The following is a 17428-nucleotide window of genomic DNA, read 5'->3' as shown; positions in this document are numbered from 1 at the left end:
TACTACTGTACAGCTTTCTTGGCAAGATTTCAGAAGTGGTCTGCCAATTTCCTAGGTTTGAGAGAGACTGACTGGTTCAAGGTATCTAATGTGAAATTAGTGTCAAGAATAAACAATACAGTATTCTAGGTGATATTCCATGTAAGGTAAAAAAAAAAGGTTGTGGATATGTAAAACAATGATAATGCTGAGTCACAATGACTCAGGCTGCAACGTGATTGGGCCGGAGCATTATAAGAATGAAAGCACCTTTGCAGTGGATGTGGTTTTGTTGGGTTTGTTGGATAGTTGGTTGGTGGCTTAGTTTGTGGTCTGATTGAAGCATTGAGATTGAGCTGCGTACTGGTGGTAAAATAGTTAAATCACAGCTAGTATAACAGCTCCTTGTAAGTAAGGTTTGTACATAGTTAAAGTGAAATATATTTTGTAAATAGAAGAAGTATTTTTCTGAATACACTGAAGAGTAAAATTACTTAAACCTCCTGCTGAGCTGATTTCATTATTTACCTACGTTGTTTCCTGAGTTCCTGGCTGAGCATTCTGGCATCTATCCACTTCCTAACCAATTGCTCTCAAATGCAAATTTTCTGGACAATTATATTTTTTATCAGTTTCTAGCTTGATGCCTTAACCATTATATCAAACTAGCTCTATATTAAACTATGTTTCTATACTATATGTAGTACAATATGAAAAAGTCAAGCTTTTGACCTCTCCATTTTCTGCCACATATAGCATCTGATATATGTCAAATATATCACAGAGTATAGAGTATAACATTAAAAATAAAGAAACTATAGCAGATTACATCAAATTATTTGTTGCACAATAAAATATTTCAATCTTCTGAAGACTCGTTCATTTTTTTTTGTGAGTGTGTAGCTGTGTGTTTATTTTGGTATATTTGTTAATTTTCCTACATGTATTATACATATTATAAACATTTAAGTTGCCTTAGAAGCCATATTGTGGTTATATTTAAATGCTGTATATGATATATTGCATGTATGAGAACTATTCTTGCTTATATATATTTAAATCTGTATTATGTATATATATACTATTAATTTTGCCATTGCTGCATACTTTCCAAATTTAAACTCATATAGCTTGTACGCTGTGAAATATATTTGACTGTTTAAAAATAGCAAAAATGGCTATGTATATACATAGTTTAAGCACTTTTATAATTACATATATTTGTAAACAGAAGTTTAGATACCTTGGCCAAACAGTATGTCTCAATGAATTCCTAATGAACAGACGACATAACCTCTACAGTGAAACAGAATTAAATAGAAGTAACAGCCGGTTAAGAGTATTTATATTCTGGCTTCCTTTTTTCCCCTCCTGTTCTTCCTTCCAGAAATCTTTCAGTTCAGAGATATTCACTGGCTTCCTTACATGCGCAGAGTATTTGAGATATACCCACAGATTTTCAATGATGCAAGTCAGGGAATTATAAAGACCATTCCAAGCCATCCATGAAGTATGTACATGAAAAAAAGTTGATTGCTTCATCAAATGTTTGAAAAATGTTATTTTTCCCAATACAGTGGTACCTCAAGATACGAACCCCTCGTCTTACGAACAATTCGTGATACGAACCCGGGGTTCAGAAAAAATTTGCCTCTTCTTACGAACTTTTTTCAAGTTACGAACGCCAAACCCGAACTTCCGGGTTCGGCATTGGGAGGCTCCTGGGAAGCCCCCGGGCTGTTTTAAAAGGTGACCGCCGGGCTGGGGGGCTTCCCAGCAACCTCCCGAATCCCGAACTTTTGCCGAACTTCCAGGTTCGGGGTTCGGGGGGGTGCTGGGAAGCCCCCCAGCCCGGCGGTCACCTTTTAAAACAGCCGGGCGGCTTCTCAGGAGCCTCCCAACGCCGAACGCGGAAGTTCGGGTTTGGCGTTTGGCTTCCGGAGGCTCCTGGGAAGCCCCCCGGCTGTTTTAAAAGGTCACAGCCAGGCTGGGGCGCTTGCCAGCAGCCCCGACTCCCTGCCGCTCGCCCATGGCCGGCAGAAGATCGCTCTTGCCCGGCTTCCGCGCGAGGCATCAGGTCAGCATTCTGTGGGGCGGGCGGCGGGGAAGCCGGCGGCTGTGGCAGCTGCTGCAGGAGGCTTTCCCCCTCCTCGTCCGCCGCCCGCCCGCCCAGAATGCTGACCTGATGCCTCGCGGGGAAGCCGGGCAAGAGCGATCTTCTGCCGGCCATGGGCGAGCTACAATAAGCTTCCACGCCCTCGTCCGTGCCTGGCGGGAGGTGAAGAGTGCTTTGCCCAGTGCAAAGTTGACAGCAAGCAGCTCCGCAGTCCCCAAAGGAGGCTTAACCCCGCCCCTCTGTCCCACCCCTCGCCCGTATCCGGCATAACTTCCTCCTGCCTATCCCCGCTCTTCTGCCGGCCACGGGCGAGGGGTGGGACAGAGGGGTGGGGTTAAGCCTCCTTTCGGGACTGCGGAGCTGCTTGCTGTCAACTTTGCACTGGGCAAAGCACTCTTCAGCTCCCGCCAGGCACGGGCGAAAGGCGAGGAAGCCTATTGTAGCAGCTGCCACAGCGGAGACATTTGGGGTTTTGGCTGGGGGGGGGAGGGGAAGGCAGGAGGTCCGGCCCTTCATTTGCCCTCCCAGCAAAAGACAAAGCCGCACAGCTCCGCATCGCCGAAGGAGGCTTAACCCCACCCCTCTGTCCCACCCCTCGGCCGTGGCCGGCAGAAGAGCGGGGATAGGCAGGAGGAAGTTATGCCGGATACGGCCGAGGGGTGGGACAGAGTGGTGGGGTTAAGCCTCCTTCGGCGATGCGGAGCTGCGCGGCTTTGCCTTTTGCTGGGAGGGCAAATGAAGGGCCGGACCTCCTGCCTTCCCCTCCCTCCCCAGCCAAAACCCCAAATGTCTCCGCTGTGGCAGCTGCAACAATAGGCTTCCTCGCCTTTCGCCTGTTTCAGCTTTCCATCCATCCACGTCACTTCGCCGCTAAATCGTATGGCAGCAAACAATCTTTGGGGTTTTCGCTGGGGGGAGAAGTAGGACCTTCCTAACTTCCTCCCCCCCCCCAGCGAAAACCCCAAAGATTGTTTGCTGCCACACGATTTAGCGGCGAAGTGACGTGAAGGGATGGAAAGCTGAAACCGGGCTGTTTAAGCTTTCCATCCATCCACGTCACTTTGCTGCTAAATCGTATGGCAGCAAACAATCTTTGGGGTTTTCGCTGGGGGGAGAAGTAGGACCTTCCTAACTTCCTCCCCCCCCCCAGCGAAAACCCCAAAGATTGTTTGCTGCCACACGATTTAGCGGCGAAGTGACGTGAAGGGATGGAAAGCTGAAACCGGGCTGTTTAAGCTTTCCATCCATCCACGTCACTTTGCTGCTAAATCGTATGGCAGCAAACAATCTTTGGGGTTTTCGCTGGGGGGAGAAGTAGGACCTTCCTAACTTCCTCCCCCCCCCCCAGCGAAAACCCCAAAGATTGTTTGCTGCCACACGATTTAGCGGCGAAGTGACGTGAAGGGATGGAAAGCTGAAACCGGGCTGTTTAAGCTTTCCATCCATCCACGTCACTTTGCTGCTAAATCGTATGGCAGCAAACAATCTTTGGGGTTTTCGCTGGGGGGAGAAGTAGGACCTTCCTAACTTCCTCCCCCCCCAGCGAAAACCCCAAAGATTGTTTGCTGCCACACGATTTAGCGGCGAAGTGACGTGAAGGGATGGAAAGCTGAAACCGGGCTGTTTAAGCTTTCCATCCATCCACGTCACTTTGCTGCTAAATCGTATGGCAGCAAACAATCTTTGGGGTTTTCGCTGGGGGGAGAAGTAGGACCTTCCTAACTTCCTCCCCCCCCAGCGAAAACCCCAAAGATTGTTTGCTGCCACACGATTTAGCGGCGAAGTGACGTGAAGGGATGGAAAGCTGAAACCGGGCTGTTTAAGCTTTCCATCCATCCACGTCACTTTGCTGCTAAATCGTATGGCAGCAAACAATCTTTGGGGTTTTCGCTGGGGGGAGAAGTAGGACCTTCCTAACTTCCTCCCCCCCCCCAGCGAAAACCCCAAAGATTGTTTGCTGCCACACGATTTAGCGGCGAAGTGACGTGAAGGGATGGAAAGCTGAAACCGGGCTGTTTAAGCTTTCCATCCATCCACGTCACTTTGCTGCTAAATCGTATGGCAGCAAACAATCTTTGGGGTTTTCGCTGGGGGGAGAGGTAGGACCTTCCTAACTTCCTCCCCCCCCAGCGAAAACCCCAAAGAGAGAGGCATTCGCTTTCCTCCCGCCGGCCCCTCAATCGGGCCGGTAGGGAACAGAATGGAACCAGCCCAGAAGCAATAGACGCAGGATCGGGCCGGCAGCAGGCGCAGGGCGAGGCAGCAGGTCTGCATCCTGGGCAGGCGGGCGGGCGGCGGGCGAGGAGGCGCGGCCGAGCGGCGACAGCGGCGGTTCTCCTCACTTCGGAGAGCTTCCTGGGCATGAAAACGCGCGAATCCAACAAGAACGAAAGCCAGGAAGCTCTCCCTGGCGGAGACCGCCGGCCCCTCAATCGGGCCGCCGTGACGGGGACCACTGGCCTGCCTAGCGGGCTGGGAGGGAGGTGGAATACGGGAGGAGGAGGAAGAGGAGGAGGAGGGAGGAAGGAGAGAGAGAGAGAGGGAAGCCGCCCGGCTGTTTTTAAAGGTGACAGCCGGGCGGCAGCGTTTTTTTGCGGTTGTTTTTTTTTTGTTGCACGGATTAATTGACTTTACATTGTTTCCTATGGGAAACAATGTTTCGTCTTACGAACCTTTCGTGTTACGAACCTTTCCCTGGAACCAATTAAGTTCGTATCTTGAGGTTCCACTGTATTAAAAGTATTGACTGACATATTATTTTCTTTTTTCTCAATCTGTAAATAACATCTATGCATTTAACTGTGCAAACAGGTATTATTGTTAGGTTTTTAGCGGCTGAGTCAGCTTTTGATCACTCTGGAGTTCATTGAAATATTCAATATTTTTCAGAAGAGCCTGCAACTTTTACACATAATCCTATAGAGTCCCTGTCACGACCACTCAGATTGTAACATGGTAACTATCCTAAGGGCACCAGTACGTTTCATGGTTTTTGGATAAGAAAATAGGTCTCCAGATGCAAAGATCAAGAATTGATACCCATCAAAATTATTTCAGCAACTACAGTTCAATAACTGTGTCTTATGCTGCGTACAAACATACATCACATGTATTTTAAGTTAAAATTTTATTGAGATTTTATCCTCTGATTTTAGTAACAAAATTGAAAGCCAACCCATGACATTAGGACTGATTTTAGAGACCATAGCATTAAAAGAAGCTCATATGTGCTGGAAAATACTTACTAAAATCACCAGTAAGAAACACTGCTTCTGCACCAGGAGCCCATTCTTTACAGTATAATCCTCCATCTATGGATCTGTTGATTCCAAATGTTTGGTAACTCTTTGTGAATTTGCTGAGACCTTCTTCATTTTCTTCAATCTTCTTTAACATGCGATGAAATATACCATACCTTCAATAAAATAATGTGATTTATGGAGTTGTTACACACACACAAATGCTTTCTCAATATCCAATTAAATTCATGTTTTTGTCATATCAGAGTCCTGTGTTAACTGCTTTAAATATTAATATATTTAAATCTATGGAGCCAATTGTTTAAATCAACCATTATATTGTATCTTACTAAGCCCAATTATTAAAACTTTTGTTAAAAAAATAAAATTGCTGAAAACAATAGTATCCCAAACTTTCTTAAGAAAGTTTTTCTTCAGAAAACAAAACTTATAGCAGAGCAACCATGCTATGGTTCATATTATTTAACTTAAAAGGGTCATTTGCTCAAAGAAAACATCTGTCATAGTGACAACTAAGATATTACAACTGTGGCGAAAATGTCATTGCTATGAAACAATGTAGACTTATTTAAAGCAATGCTACAGATCTTAGACATCTTCTTAACAAGCTCCTAGGGTTTCATTTACTGGCTATTCTACCTGACTATTTTAACATTTTACTTGCAAGGTTAAATCTTTCAATATACTTTAATATTCACATGAAATGTTGACAGAGCATGTTATGAGTGTACCCATCACATTTAACAAGAAATACCTCCTATCAATGGTTTTGTTTAAAAGACTTATATTTACCAAACAACTTGTAAACATTTTTTACATATGAGGCTTATGGCTTATTTAATTCTGTCTCACTCCCAGAAATGATAATGCATATTTTACAGAGAACTATTTTTATGTCCCAACCCTTCAAAATGTTTTAAAATTGGTCATGTAATCATGTTCACTCCACTTGACCTCAGAACAAGTTAGCAATATCACAAATCAAACAGTGCTATAATACTAAACAGAAGGAAGGAAAAATTGCCAGTAAATACCGTAAGTCAGTCCTAAACTATTTTGCTGTTCCTGTTCCATGCACAAAGGGAGAAAAATTAATTGCACTCAAATTACCGGATAGATTTTTTTTAGTATTTGCTCTGTGCTTTGAGCCATTTTACCAAAAAGAAACAAGAAAAAAGAAGAAAGAAAGAAAGAAAGAAAACAAACAAATAAACAAACAAACCCTATCTGCTTGTATGAAAGGATAATTATACCCACATATTGATTCTAATTGACAGTTTTGATGATACTTAGAGCAAATAAATGTTGGTTTCTCCAGCAGTGATTAAGACACAAATCATTTCCAAATAACTCATCAATCAATCTGAAAATAATTCTGGAGTTTTGACCCAGCGCAGCTGCCATATTTTGATTGTCCCTGACAGACCTCTAACTATTGGAGCTATATAGTGTGAAATCTTTCACTCCATTAAATCTATTTCCAGGTGTAGGGTGAAATTTTATTTTATTCACTATTTTTATTTTCTTTGTTGCTCAATTGTATAAATTAACCTGTATTATTATTATTATTATTATTATTATTATTATTATTATTATTATTATTATTTCTGTTAATTTGTATTATATTGCACCTCGAGGACTGCGCATGTGCCGAAGCGAATTCTAGGTGCTCCACCTCAAGCTCCAGAGTAATTTATTATGTAAAGGGAAATCCCTCCCTTAAAAATACTATAAATCCTTCTTGAAGAAGAACAGAAGGAAAAAGAATCCACAGACATCAAAGAGAATCCAAAGATTTATGGTTTTAAGCAAAGACGGAGATTCTTTCGCTATAACGAGTGAGTACAATAAATTTTAAAATGGCGGAGGGCAGACTGAAGCCAAGCGAAAATCAACAAAAAGCTGGATAGATTGTTGGACATTTGTTCAGGATTTGAGCAGATTTATTACAGTGGAGTCAACAATTGGAAATCTGGCTTCGGATGTTAAATTGATTAAAAAGGAGGCGGAGTTTTCTGCTGGAAAGATTCAGAAAGTTGAAAAACAAGCGGATCACGATGAATTAATTAAACAAATGAATTATAGAATCGCTAATCTGGAGGACCATCAAAAGAGAAGAAATTTACGTCTGCGTGGGTTCAGATCAGATTTTGCTTCAGGCTCAAACTTAAATGAAGCAGTAATTGCTTGGATTAATAAGTAAGCTTTGATGATATAATATGTGTCCATTGGGCTGCCCCACGCAGAAATAGGGAGAGGCAAAGAGACATTGTTATGGCTTTGGTCAGTGAAAAAAAAGCGGAGGTCGTTTACAAGTCTTTGAAAAGTTCTGCCAGCCTTAAACAAGATGGGAACGAGATAAGAGTTCTGAGGGATCTCTCTTGGGAAACCTTGAGAGCGAGAGCTGCCTTACGCTCAATTTCAAGCCGTTTATATCAAAGTGGAAGAAGGATTACTTGGGGGTTTCCAGCTGCTATTTTGGTGTTCCAAGAAAATAAAATGTACAGGGCTCATACATTGGAGGAGGGAAAGGCATTATTGGATCAACTGGGGATCAGGTTTGAAGAAACTGGAGCACAAGGAACTATGGGTGAGACAAAAAAAGCAGAAGAAGATTTTTTTGACGGTCGTAGTACCCCAGATGAGGAGGAAAGACAAAGAGAAGAGCAACTGAAGGAGTTAACCGGACAGGTGGAGGCCATTAGAAGAGAACAGAGAAAAATACGAGCTCAGTGTGAGAAGAAAGCTGAAAAGTGACCTTGTTGGCTCTCCTTGTCTTTTTGTATTTTTTCTTAGAGATGTTTTGGATTCTTGTGTATCTGTTATTCTATGGGGAAAGTTTAAGGGGGGGGGAAGGGTTAAAGAAGTTAAAGAAGGAATTATCTAAAGAAGAAAGGAGGGTGGGAGGGGAACATTTCTCTTTTATTACAATTAAAAGTGGTTGAAAATGGAGCTCAGTAGTGTAAAAACGCAATCAAGAGAATGTGTCTCATAATTGGACAAGGGTTTTTCTTGTCCTCCCCCCCTTAGTGGGGGGAGTATGGGGGAGGCACGTTGGGGGGGGGGTGACAGGGATAAGGAAGGGGGGGAAATTAAACCAAGGGCAAAACAAGAGGGGGAAAGGGTTATCTTGGTATATTATGATTGAGTGTAAGATAATGGTTTTAAATGTGAATGGTTTGGGATCAGGTTTGAATTGTTTTAGGATATTAAGGATGGCTAAGCAACATAAGGTGGATATTATGATTTTGACAGAAACACATAAAAGACAGGGAGAAAGGGATAAATTGATTAATGATAGAAATTGGAACTGGGTATATGAATCTAGAGGAAGGCAAAATAGTAGAGGTACAGCAATTTTTATTCATCAGAGGGTTCCTTTCGAAGAGGTTGAAGTTCAGAAAGACAGAGAAGGAAGGTGGATATTTGTTAAAGAGAAAATTAATCAAAAGAAGTTGACATTAGCAGCAATTTATGCCCCAAATGCGAAAACAAAACAATTTATAATAAACACTAAGAGGAAGTTAGCAACTTTATGGAGGGCTCAACTTTTTTGGCAGGAGATTTTAATATGCAATTAATAAATGGGATGTTATATTTAAACAGACTTAATATGGTGGATCTTCATGCAGATATTTCAAACAGAAGTACATATTATTCAGCAAGATATCATACATTTAGCTGCATAGATTATATATTAATGAATGGGGGGGCAATATACAAGTTAAAAAAGTAGATATTAAAAGTATTTGGTTATCAGATAATGCCCCACTATTGGCAGAATTGGAAATAGGTCAGGAACGCAATCAAAGAATTTGGAGATATAATGCAGTCGTAACTGCTAGTGAACAAGATAAAGATAAATTGCAAACAGAGTTATGTGAATATGGGTGGTATTAAACAATGAATTGTGTGGGATGCATGTAAGGCCTTTATGAGGGGACAATGTATATGTATGGAAGCAGATATTAGGAAGAGGTGGGATAGAGAAAGGGAAAGGAAGATAAAAGAAATAGATTTGATACAAGAGCAGTTAAGATTAACTAAAAGTAGAGATTGGAATAGCTTATTGAAATTGAAAAAGAAACAATTGATGGTGTATGATGAGATCAAATGGAACAAGATGAGAATGACGATGCGACAAAAAATACAGGGCTGGGGGACAAAATCAATGCAGCAAATGACCAGATATCTGAAGGAGATGAAAGAAAAATCATGTATTTTAGCATTGAGAGACTCTAGTGGAGTGGTTAGATAAGTAATGAGCAGCTACAGAAGATAATGGGAAAATATTATGAAGATTTGTATAAAGAGGAGCAAGTGAAGATAGGAGTCCTCAAAGTTGGGAAAATAGTAAGTGAAGAAGATAAACAAATTTTGAATGCAGAAATTACACAAGATGAAATTGCTAGAGTAATTAAAGGGTTAAAACAAACCGAAGCACCGGACCCGGATGGGTTTACAGGGGAATTTTATAAAACCTATGTGAATGTATTGCTGCCGCATTTGGGGAAACTGTTCAATAATATATTGTTAAATCATGATATCCCACAGACATGGAAGCTTTCAGAAATTGTTACTATTCCGAAGATGGGTCAAGATTTAAGAGAGTCTGGGTCCTACCATCCGATCAGTTTGGCAAATCAAGATTATAAAATATTTATGAAAATATTGGCAAATAGATTAGAAATATTTTAACAAAAATAATTGAAGAGGATCAATATGGATTCGTGAAGGGAAGAAAAATAAGCGAACTGATTAGCAATGTAATAAATGTGATGCACCATGCTACCGTTACTAAAAGGAAATTGGGAATTTTGAAATTAGATGTGTATAAAGCCTTTGATAAAGTTAACCATAGGGTGAAATTGGAAAAACAGATAAACGGGATGAAGAATATAGAATTAATTTTTACAAAGTGGAACAGGAGCGACTTAGGTAAATTAATAGGTCCCATGAAAGGAACTATGGAAATTTGGAAAAAATGACAGGGGAAAATAGGATTATATAAATCTAAACTGTCATCGCTTTATGTAATAAATAGAGATAATGAAATGAATTTAAATAGGGTCATATGAGAGTTGAAGGGAAGAGGGATAACTAAGATATAACAGTTATATGAGAAGGATGGCAGGCCAAGTAGAAACCGTATAGAATGGTGGTTAGGTAAGGGAAGATGGTTACAAATAAATGCATTATGTAAATATCTTAATGAAAGGGAGAATAAAGAAGTACTATTGAGGGAAGAGACAGGGTTAGTGAAAATAATAAGAGAAAAAAGTGAGGGTATAAAGGTGCAAGCAACCAATATATATAAGTTGCTAGTGCAGTCAGACAGGGACATGATTGAAGGACTGACTAAATGGTGGCAAAATGAGATACAAGTAGAGGTACAAGAGATGGAAAATAAAGTAGAAAATATAAGGAAAATTAAAAATACAAGAATTAGGGAAATGAGAAGGAAAATATTACATAAGTGGTATTATACTCCCGTTCAACTCGCACACTTTCAGCAGAATGTCAGGGGTATCTGTTGACATGGGTGTCAAGATAAAGGAGTGTTTATGCATATGTTTTGGGAATGCCCGATAGTGCAGGAATTTTGGCAAAAAGTGCAAGAGGACATTAATAGAATGCTAAACATACAATGGACAATCACTAAGGAAATGGCAGTACTAGTTAAAACCAATGCAATGGGAGAATTTAGAGAAATAAAACAAGCAGCAATAGAAAGCGCTCAGGTGGTAATAGTTTTGGGTTGGAAGGATGCGACAAAATGGACAATGCAAAATTGGTATAGGTACATGGTGGACCATATTCAATTTGAAATTATGGATAAAAGGATAAATTTGGATAATGAAACTGAATTGAGACAACTGATGGGACTGTGGGACAAGGTAAGACGATATATGATGAGTAGAATCCGAGACCAAGCTACAAGAAATAAATTGGAATCACTCTACAATATGTAAATAGATATTTTGCTCTTGGGTCAAAGTGGATTATATAAGAAACACCCCCGATTTGGTGGTGGGGTATGTGTGTGTGTTGGGGTGGTGGGCACATTTCACTATGCACTGTTTTATGTTGTGTGTATATTAAACCTGTTAAAAATTAATAAAAATACTTTTTAAAAAACGTTATTTCCATATGTGAGTGGAAACAAATAAAATATATGCTCTGAGTGGTCACTATCGGAGCGCTCAGTGGATATGCAAAAATTCTCAATACAATCCGGTACAATTATAGATAGTCATTATATCATTCCTGTTTTGTAAATTTCTGACGTAACATGAGCCTTTTCTATAAAGAGGAAGAAAAGACAAAAAGTGACTTTTTTTTTTGTTTACATTTCAAAAATAAAAGCTCAGAGACCAGAGGCCAACATGTGGAAGAAAAGATAATGTCACCACCTATTAGACCTCCAGGAGGGATAAAGAAGCTTTGTATGCTTAGGCTTAGAAACATCTCAGTTGAGGAAAGGGAGGCAAGTGGGAAGGGGAGTAAACACCCATATGAGCTGCAGCACAGATTGCAGTGTATGATCAAAAGAAGGTGACTTGCTAAATTTACTTTTCAATATCTTTTGCATATAAAAATATGAACTTTACTACTAAGTATTAAAACTGTATAAGGATTTATTTACATTCCATCATCAATTTTTTTTGTAATATGCAAAACAGAACACATTCCTCCCTCAAGAAAAGAGCTCTAAATATAAATTTGCTTTGTCAACAAATGTGTGACAGGTGATGGAATTCTGAAGCTTCTTTTGGTTTAATTTGAATGTATAAAATATAAGTCAAACCAAAAAGAAAGGAAAAGACAAGTTATACATGTTTGGGAGGAGAGAGGTCAAAACACAACAGCAAAACTTATCAATTAACTATAAAGCCATATAATTCATATAAAGCCATAAAAGAACTTTTTAAAAATGTGTTTAAGACAACCATTGCCATCATTCTTTATCATTAGAAACTCTAACTACTCTGTTCTGCTTTTCTCCTAGAAAAATCCATAGTGCCTAGCCCTAATTCTTGGGGAATGTTTGAACTGTATTGAAGAAATAGACAAAATCCTGAATGCTGTAAATGTAGTCTCCCATGAAATAAAGTTGGTTAGTCTCCCAGAATCATTGAATCATTGGGACAAAACAAGGATAAATTCATCCTTGAAGGTAGGAGTGGTCCCACTAGAATTTTAAAAGTAGTGGTCCATCTTTTCCCCTTTAAACCACTCCTGTGTCAAATGGTTTAAATAATTTCTGACCTATCACCAACCTTCACTGGTGAAGTAAGATTGATGAGAAGTTAGTCAAGCTACAGCCTCAATTGGCCTTGGAGAAAGTGGATTATTTGAATGCTTTTGGCACTGGCACAGATGTTGACCTACAGCATAGGATGTTAAAGATCTTGAATGGAACATGAAATGATTAACTTATTCTGTTTCTTTCTATCTTAATTTTTACCATTTTTAATTAATTGTTAAGTTGCCCGAAGTCACTTTCGGTCATATAAATAAAATCAATCAATAAAATATTTAGTTATGAATAGCAAAAAAAAAATCTACTACCATACATCACACCAAGAGGGGAAAGCATTGTCCAAACAAAACTAAAATCTATAAGAATATTACCAATAGCAATGAAATCAACTTTCTCGTGAATTTGAGAAAGGGTTCTGTCATATGCATATCTGTATCTGAATGAAAATGTAACTACAAATGTATTAGTGTGAACTCAGCATTGCTTTCTTACAAAACTGTAAATATTAGATTACCTAGTCAGACACAGTGCTCCAAGCAATTTCAAGTATAATTTTCCTGAAAAGGTTCATGCAGATACTACCATGGGTTCATGCAGATATTTATACCAAGACATAGAAAGGAAATGAAGACCATAAGAGAAGATGTAGCATAGAAAATTGGCTTTTCTTGACACATAAAAGTTTTTCAAGTATTATTGGTGTAGAGATGTGGTTTTATAGTGGAAAACACCCTAAACAGAAATTCAAACTAAACGCTATCTTAATATCATTCCAGTTGTCTTATAATTCATGTGATAAATCAAAATATTTATATATACAGATATCTAACTTATTAAGAAAAGTAGGCAGAATTTGGCTATTAGTGGTCATTAGTTCAATCTCCATTTCTAAGCCGAAGACCCAGTACTGTCCAAAGACGTCTCCGTGGTATTGTAGCTAGCATGACTAAATGTTAAGGTGCACAGAACGCAACTGTTACCTTCTTCCCAAAGTGGTCCCTATTATTATACTTACATTTTTTAAATGCTTTCGAACTTCTAAGTTGACAGAAATTGGGACAAGTAACAGGACTTCCCTCCATTATGTGGTACTAGGGACTCAAACTGCTGAACTACCTTGTGATTGACAAGTTCAGCCCCTTAGCCATTGAACCACCGCATACCAATATATTGCACTAAAGAAGTAGAAGTAGCCCAAGTTCTTGATAGAAAAAGTAGAAATATTAATGTACAGTATATTTATTATATAAATTTCACTTCACTAAGTTCTCCAATATGCATATGGCTTGGAGAATGATGTGACTGATTTGCAACCAGTACTCCCAAAGATTGATGCAATTTTTCCCCTATTGTTGAGAGGCCCGGGTGGCCCATTACAGGCAGCTCCTATTGTATCAGGCCGTATTTTCTGCAGCCTATTCATATAGGAGTTTGGAAACTTTGGAAACTCCATGGAAGTAGATTCCACTCTTCAGAAGCCTCGTAAAGCCTGTTTGTCTAGGCTCTCGGGATTCCAGAGGCTTCTGAAACCACTCAAGTATTCTGAAGGCTTCCAAAACTGCACATGGTTTCCAAAAAAATTAAGCCCATTTGTGCAAGACTTCCAGAGATTTCTGATGTCATGCATAAGCAGGACCGGCCTATGGTGGTTGCAGTTTTATACCACACTGCAGTAATATTTGCATATGGCCTACACCAAATATCCCATCTCCAATTTGAGGCATTTCCACGCTCCACTTAAAAGCAGCAAAAAGAGCTGATATTGTATTTGTGTAAAGCAGTCATGTAGGAACTTGCTTAACAACCATAATGACTGATGAGCGAAATGTCAGGATCAACTGTAGTGGTAAGTCAGAATTCTCTGTATGGATATCAGTGGGACTAAGGAAGGGTACTTAACTGAGGACCAATGAGAGAAGGGAGTGGGAAAAGTCTCAGGGAGTGGGGAAATATGTTATACAATCCAGGTAGTGGTCCTTCCTTTGTTGAGTGCTACAAGGCACAGTGTTCTCCCCTTCCTGTTTAACATCTACATAAAGCTGCTGAGCAAGGTCATCCATTGATTTTGAGTAAGGTATCAGAGTAAGGATTATAGGGTAAAGGTAAAGGTTCCCTTCACAAGTACATGCTAGTCGTTCTTGATGAGGCTCTAGGAAAATCTAAGCAAAACCAAGCACCTATGGGTTTTTGGACCTCCTGATTTAGTAGCCTTCAATTCTTATTTCTCAAAGTGTTGACACTGTTCCAGGCAGCCCTGGTACATAATCTGAAGTTTCTTCCAGGCTCACAGTTCCTATTCAAGAAGCAGAAGGCAACTGTGGCCAGAAGAATCTTTGCACTTCAGTTTGTTTAACAACTGCACTCATTAATGGATTCTGAGCCCTGCTCATAGTCATACATGCCTTGCGACCTCCAAGCTGGACTTTCACAATGTGCTTTACATGGAACTGCATTTAAAGAATATTAAGAAGCTTCAATTGTTGTGGAATGCAGCTGTGTGGACAGTAACTGGGGTCAATTGCTGAGCACATGTGATATTACTGCTTTGCAAGCTGCAGTGACTTTCAGTGTGCTTCTGGATGACTGTAAGATATTGTCATGGCCGAGGATTCAAAATTCAGAAATCTGATCCAAGTGTACCAGTAGAGTGTCAGCCTTAAGAGATACCAAGCCAGGAATCATCTGGGAAAAATCAGAACACCTAGAACAATTGGATAATAAAGTTGTATGCCCTGGACATGAATAGAAAAGAGAATAAAACAAAGATTCTAAACCTTCTTGAAAAAAGGTAGTAACTGTCTTAATTATGATAGCTGATTGCGGCAGTCTTTATCCATGCTTCTCTTTTAGAAACAGTCTGAACTCAAGTTCTGGCATGTATTTCCTATTAATTCTCATGCAAAAATTCTGAAACACTCACCTTTAGACTAGTTGACCAATTTGGCTTGATTCTCTGAACTTCAGGTTGGATTTTGCCTTCTCTTTTGCATTTTTCTGTTGAATGTAAAATTACCCAGGCAAGCTTTCTTTCCAAGAGGTTCTGTTTTGATTTACATTTCTTTGCTTGTTTGCCATTTATCCACTTAACCTTGAGAAAATTGCTATTATCCTTTAGCAACTTTCTATGTATGTGAGTTTGAAACCTGAAACAGAACAGGTGTTTGGGACTGAATTACTTTCAGAACTGTCTCTTTCCAATTGCCTATACCCATCATACCAGATCTGACAGGAAGGTCAGGCTTAGAGTGCCATCAGCTAAGAGCTGATTTAGATTTCTATGTCACTGCATGTCAGTGAACATATGTACCTGTCATTTGTTGGTTTCATGGCTATTGCATTTATATATCTTCAAATGGTAATGTTCTAACTAGAGGGTACTCAAGCGTAGAACAGAAAATCAGACTAACCAATCAGTATGCAAGATGCACATCTCCATACAACGCATAGTTGAGATTTAGGAGGTGTGCCCGTTGACCTACTGCAATCTATACTTATCTATTAATCCCCTAACAGAATGGATGTGTCGACATCAAGAAGCAGTTGCAGACAAGTCTAAATCAAGCTGAAGGAGTATCAGCTGGCAGGCCCCAGGAAGATAGCCCTTCTTGCTTTAGGGCCTGCCCTTTGGAAAATTATCCATCCTTCAAGATTAGATCCTTACTGGTCTTCTATTAGTCCTTAAAAATATGGTATCAATACCAAGCTGGAATCTTGGTTAAGTGATGCACTTGTCTCCTGGCTGCATGGATATAGGTTGGATAATGCCTGTTGTGAGTGTTCCTTGTCCACCTCAGGCCATGTCAGATTCTAAGGAAGATGAGCCAGGCCTCTATGGATACCCTGGGCCAGGGGCATTGCCAGTTGATGCAGAGAGTGAGAGTGAGGGAGAAAGTGACCTAAGTGAACCCGAGGAACCATTAGAGGGGGCTGATATGACAATGGGGGTGTCAGGCCCAAAGTTATTATGTGAAGTCAAAGGTTGGCCTGACACAGTTTGGTAGTGATAGAGAAACAGGGGGGGGGGTGAGAGAGAGGGGGAAAGATATGCCACCACACATTCCTTTCTGCAGATGCCATAGCAACAAACACAGGAAGGAATCAGGAATCCTACATAGGATTGGTCCTCATGACTTCTCTGTGGGTGTGGGGATGTGATATGGGGTTTTGATACAGATGTAATCTAAGGGACTCAGAGTTGGAATGATTCAAGTCGAATCCAGATAAGGGTGTTAATAAATCGTACCCTGCGAGAAGCACAGGCATGGAAGTGATGCTATTTGGTTCGCTGACAGGGGGAGTGGTCCCAGTCAGAGGATGAGGAAGACATTATAGTGGATAGTGCGTGGATAGAACCTCGATATAGGAGACTGCTGAGGAGTTGCATAGTAAAAGGTATTAGTTTACAGCCTTAGCCTCTTTGGGGTGTGTTGTCACTTCCAGGCAGTATAAAAGAAAAGGATTTTGGGTAATTGAGTGTGGGGTTTCAACGCCGTTCAATGGAAGAGGTTTTAGGGTGGGGATGTGCTTGAAAAAGATTTCAAAACCATGATTTCTACCTCAGAAAAAGATATTCTCTGCTGGATGATTTTTGCCTGGGATTTCAGTGAGCTGATTTATATTCTTGAATGATAAATGGACTTTGTTATCTAAGGAATGTCATTTAGGCCGAGTTTGGCGTCTTTCCCAACTTTGTTGATGCTTCATTACGGAGAGAAAAATAACTCCCCTTTTCCTTGCCATTTAAATCTGCTTTTCGCTGTGTGCGCTTTGATAAATAAAGAGTGTGATTTTTACCATGAAATAAGGGAC

At 40.2% G+C, this 17428-nt stretch overlaps 1 protein-coding gene across 2 annotated transcripts in view; it reads right to left on the bottom strand.

The window, feature by feature from the left end:
* Nucleotides 1–17428, bottom strand: part of GBE1 (1,4-alpha-glucan branching enzyme 1) — a 155355-nt gene that overhangs the window by 104768 nt on the left and 33159 nt on the right. For both annotated transcript variants that reach the window (XM_070750257.1, XM_070750256.1), the window contains exon 2: nt 5341–5510. In XM_070750257.1, the coding sequence (XP_070606358.1) occupies nt 5341–5510 (170 nt within the window). The remainder of the gene's footprint in view (nt 1–5340; nt 5511–17428) is intronic.

Source organism: Erythrolamprus reginae, chromosome 4, assembly GCF_031021105.1.
Source record: "Erythrolamprus reginae isolate rEryReg1 chromosome 4, rEryReg1.hap1, whole genome shotgun sequence".
In the NCBI taxonomy this organism is placed as follows: Eukaryota; Metazoa; Chordata; class Lepidosauria; order Squamata; family Dipsadidae; genus Erythrolamprus; species Erythrolamprus reginae.
This window is presented reverse-complemented; position numbering and strand designations above follow the sequence as displayed.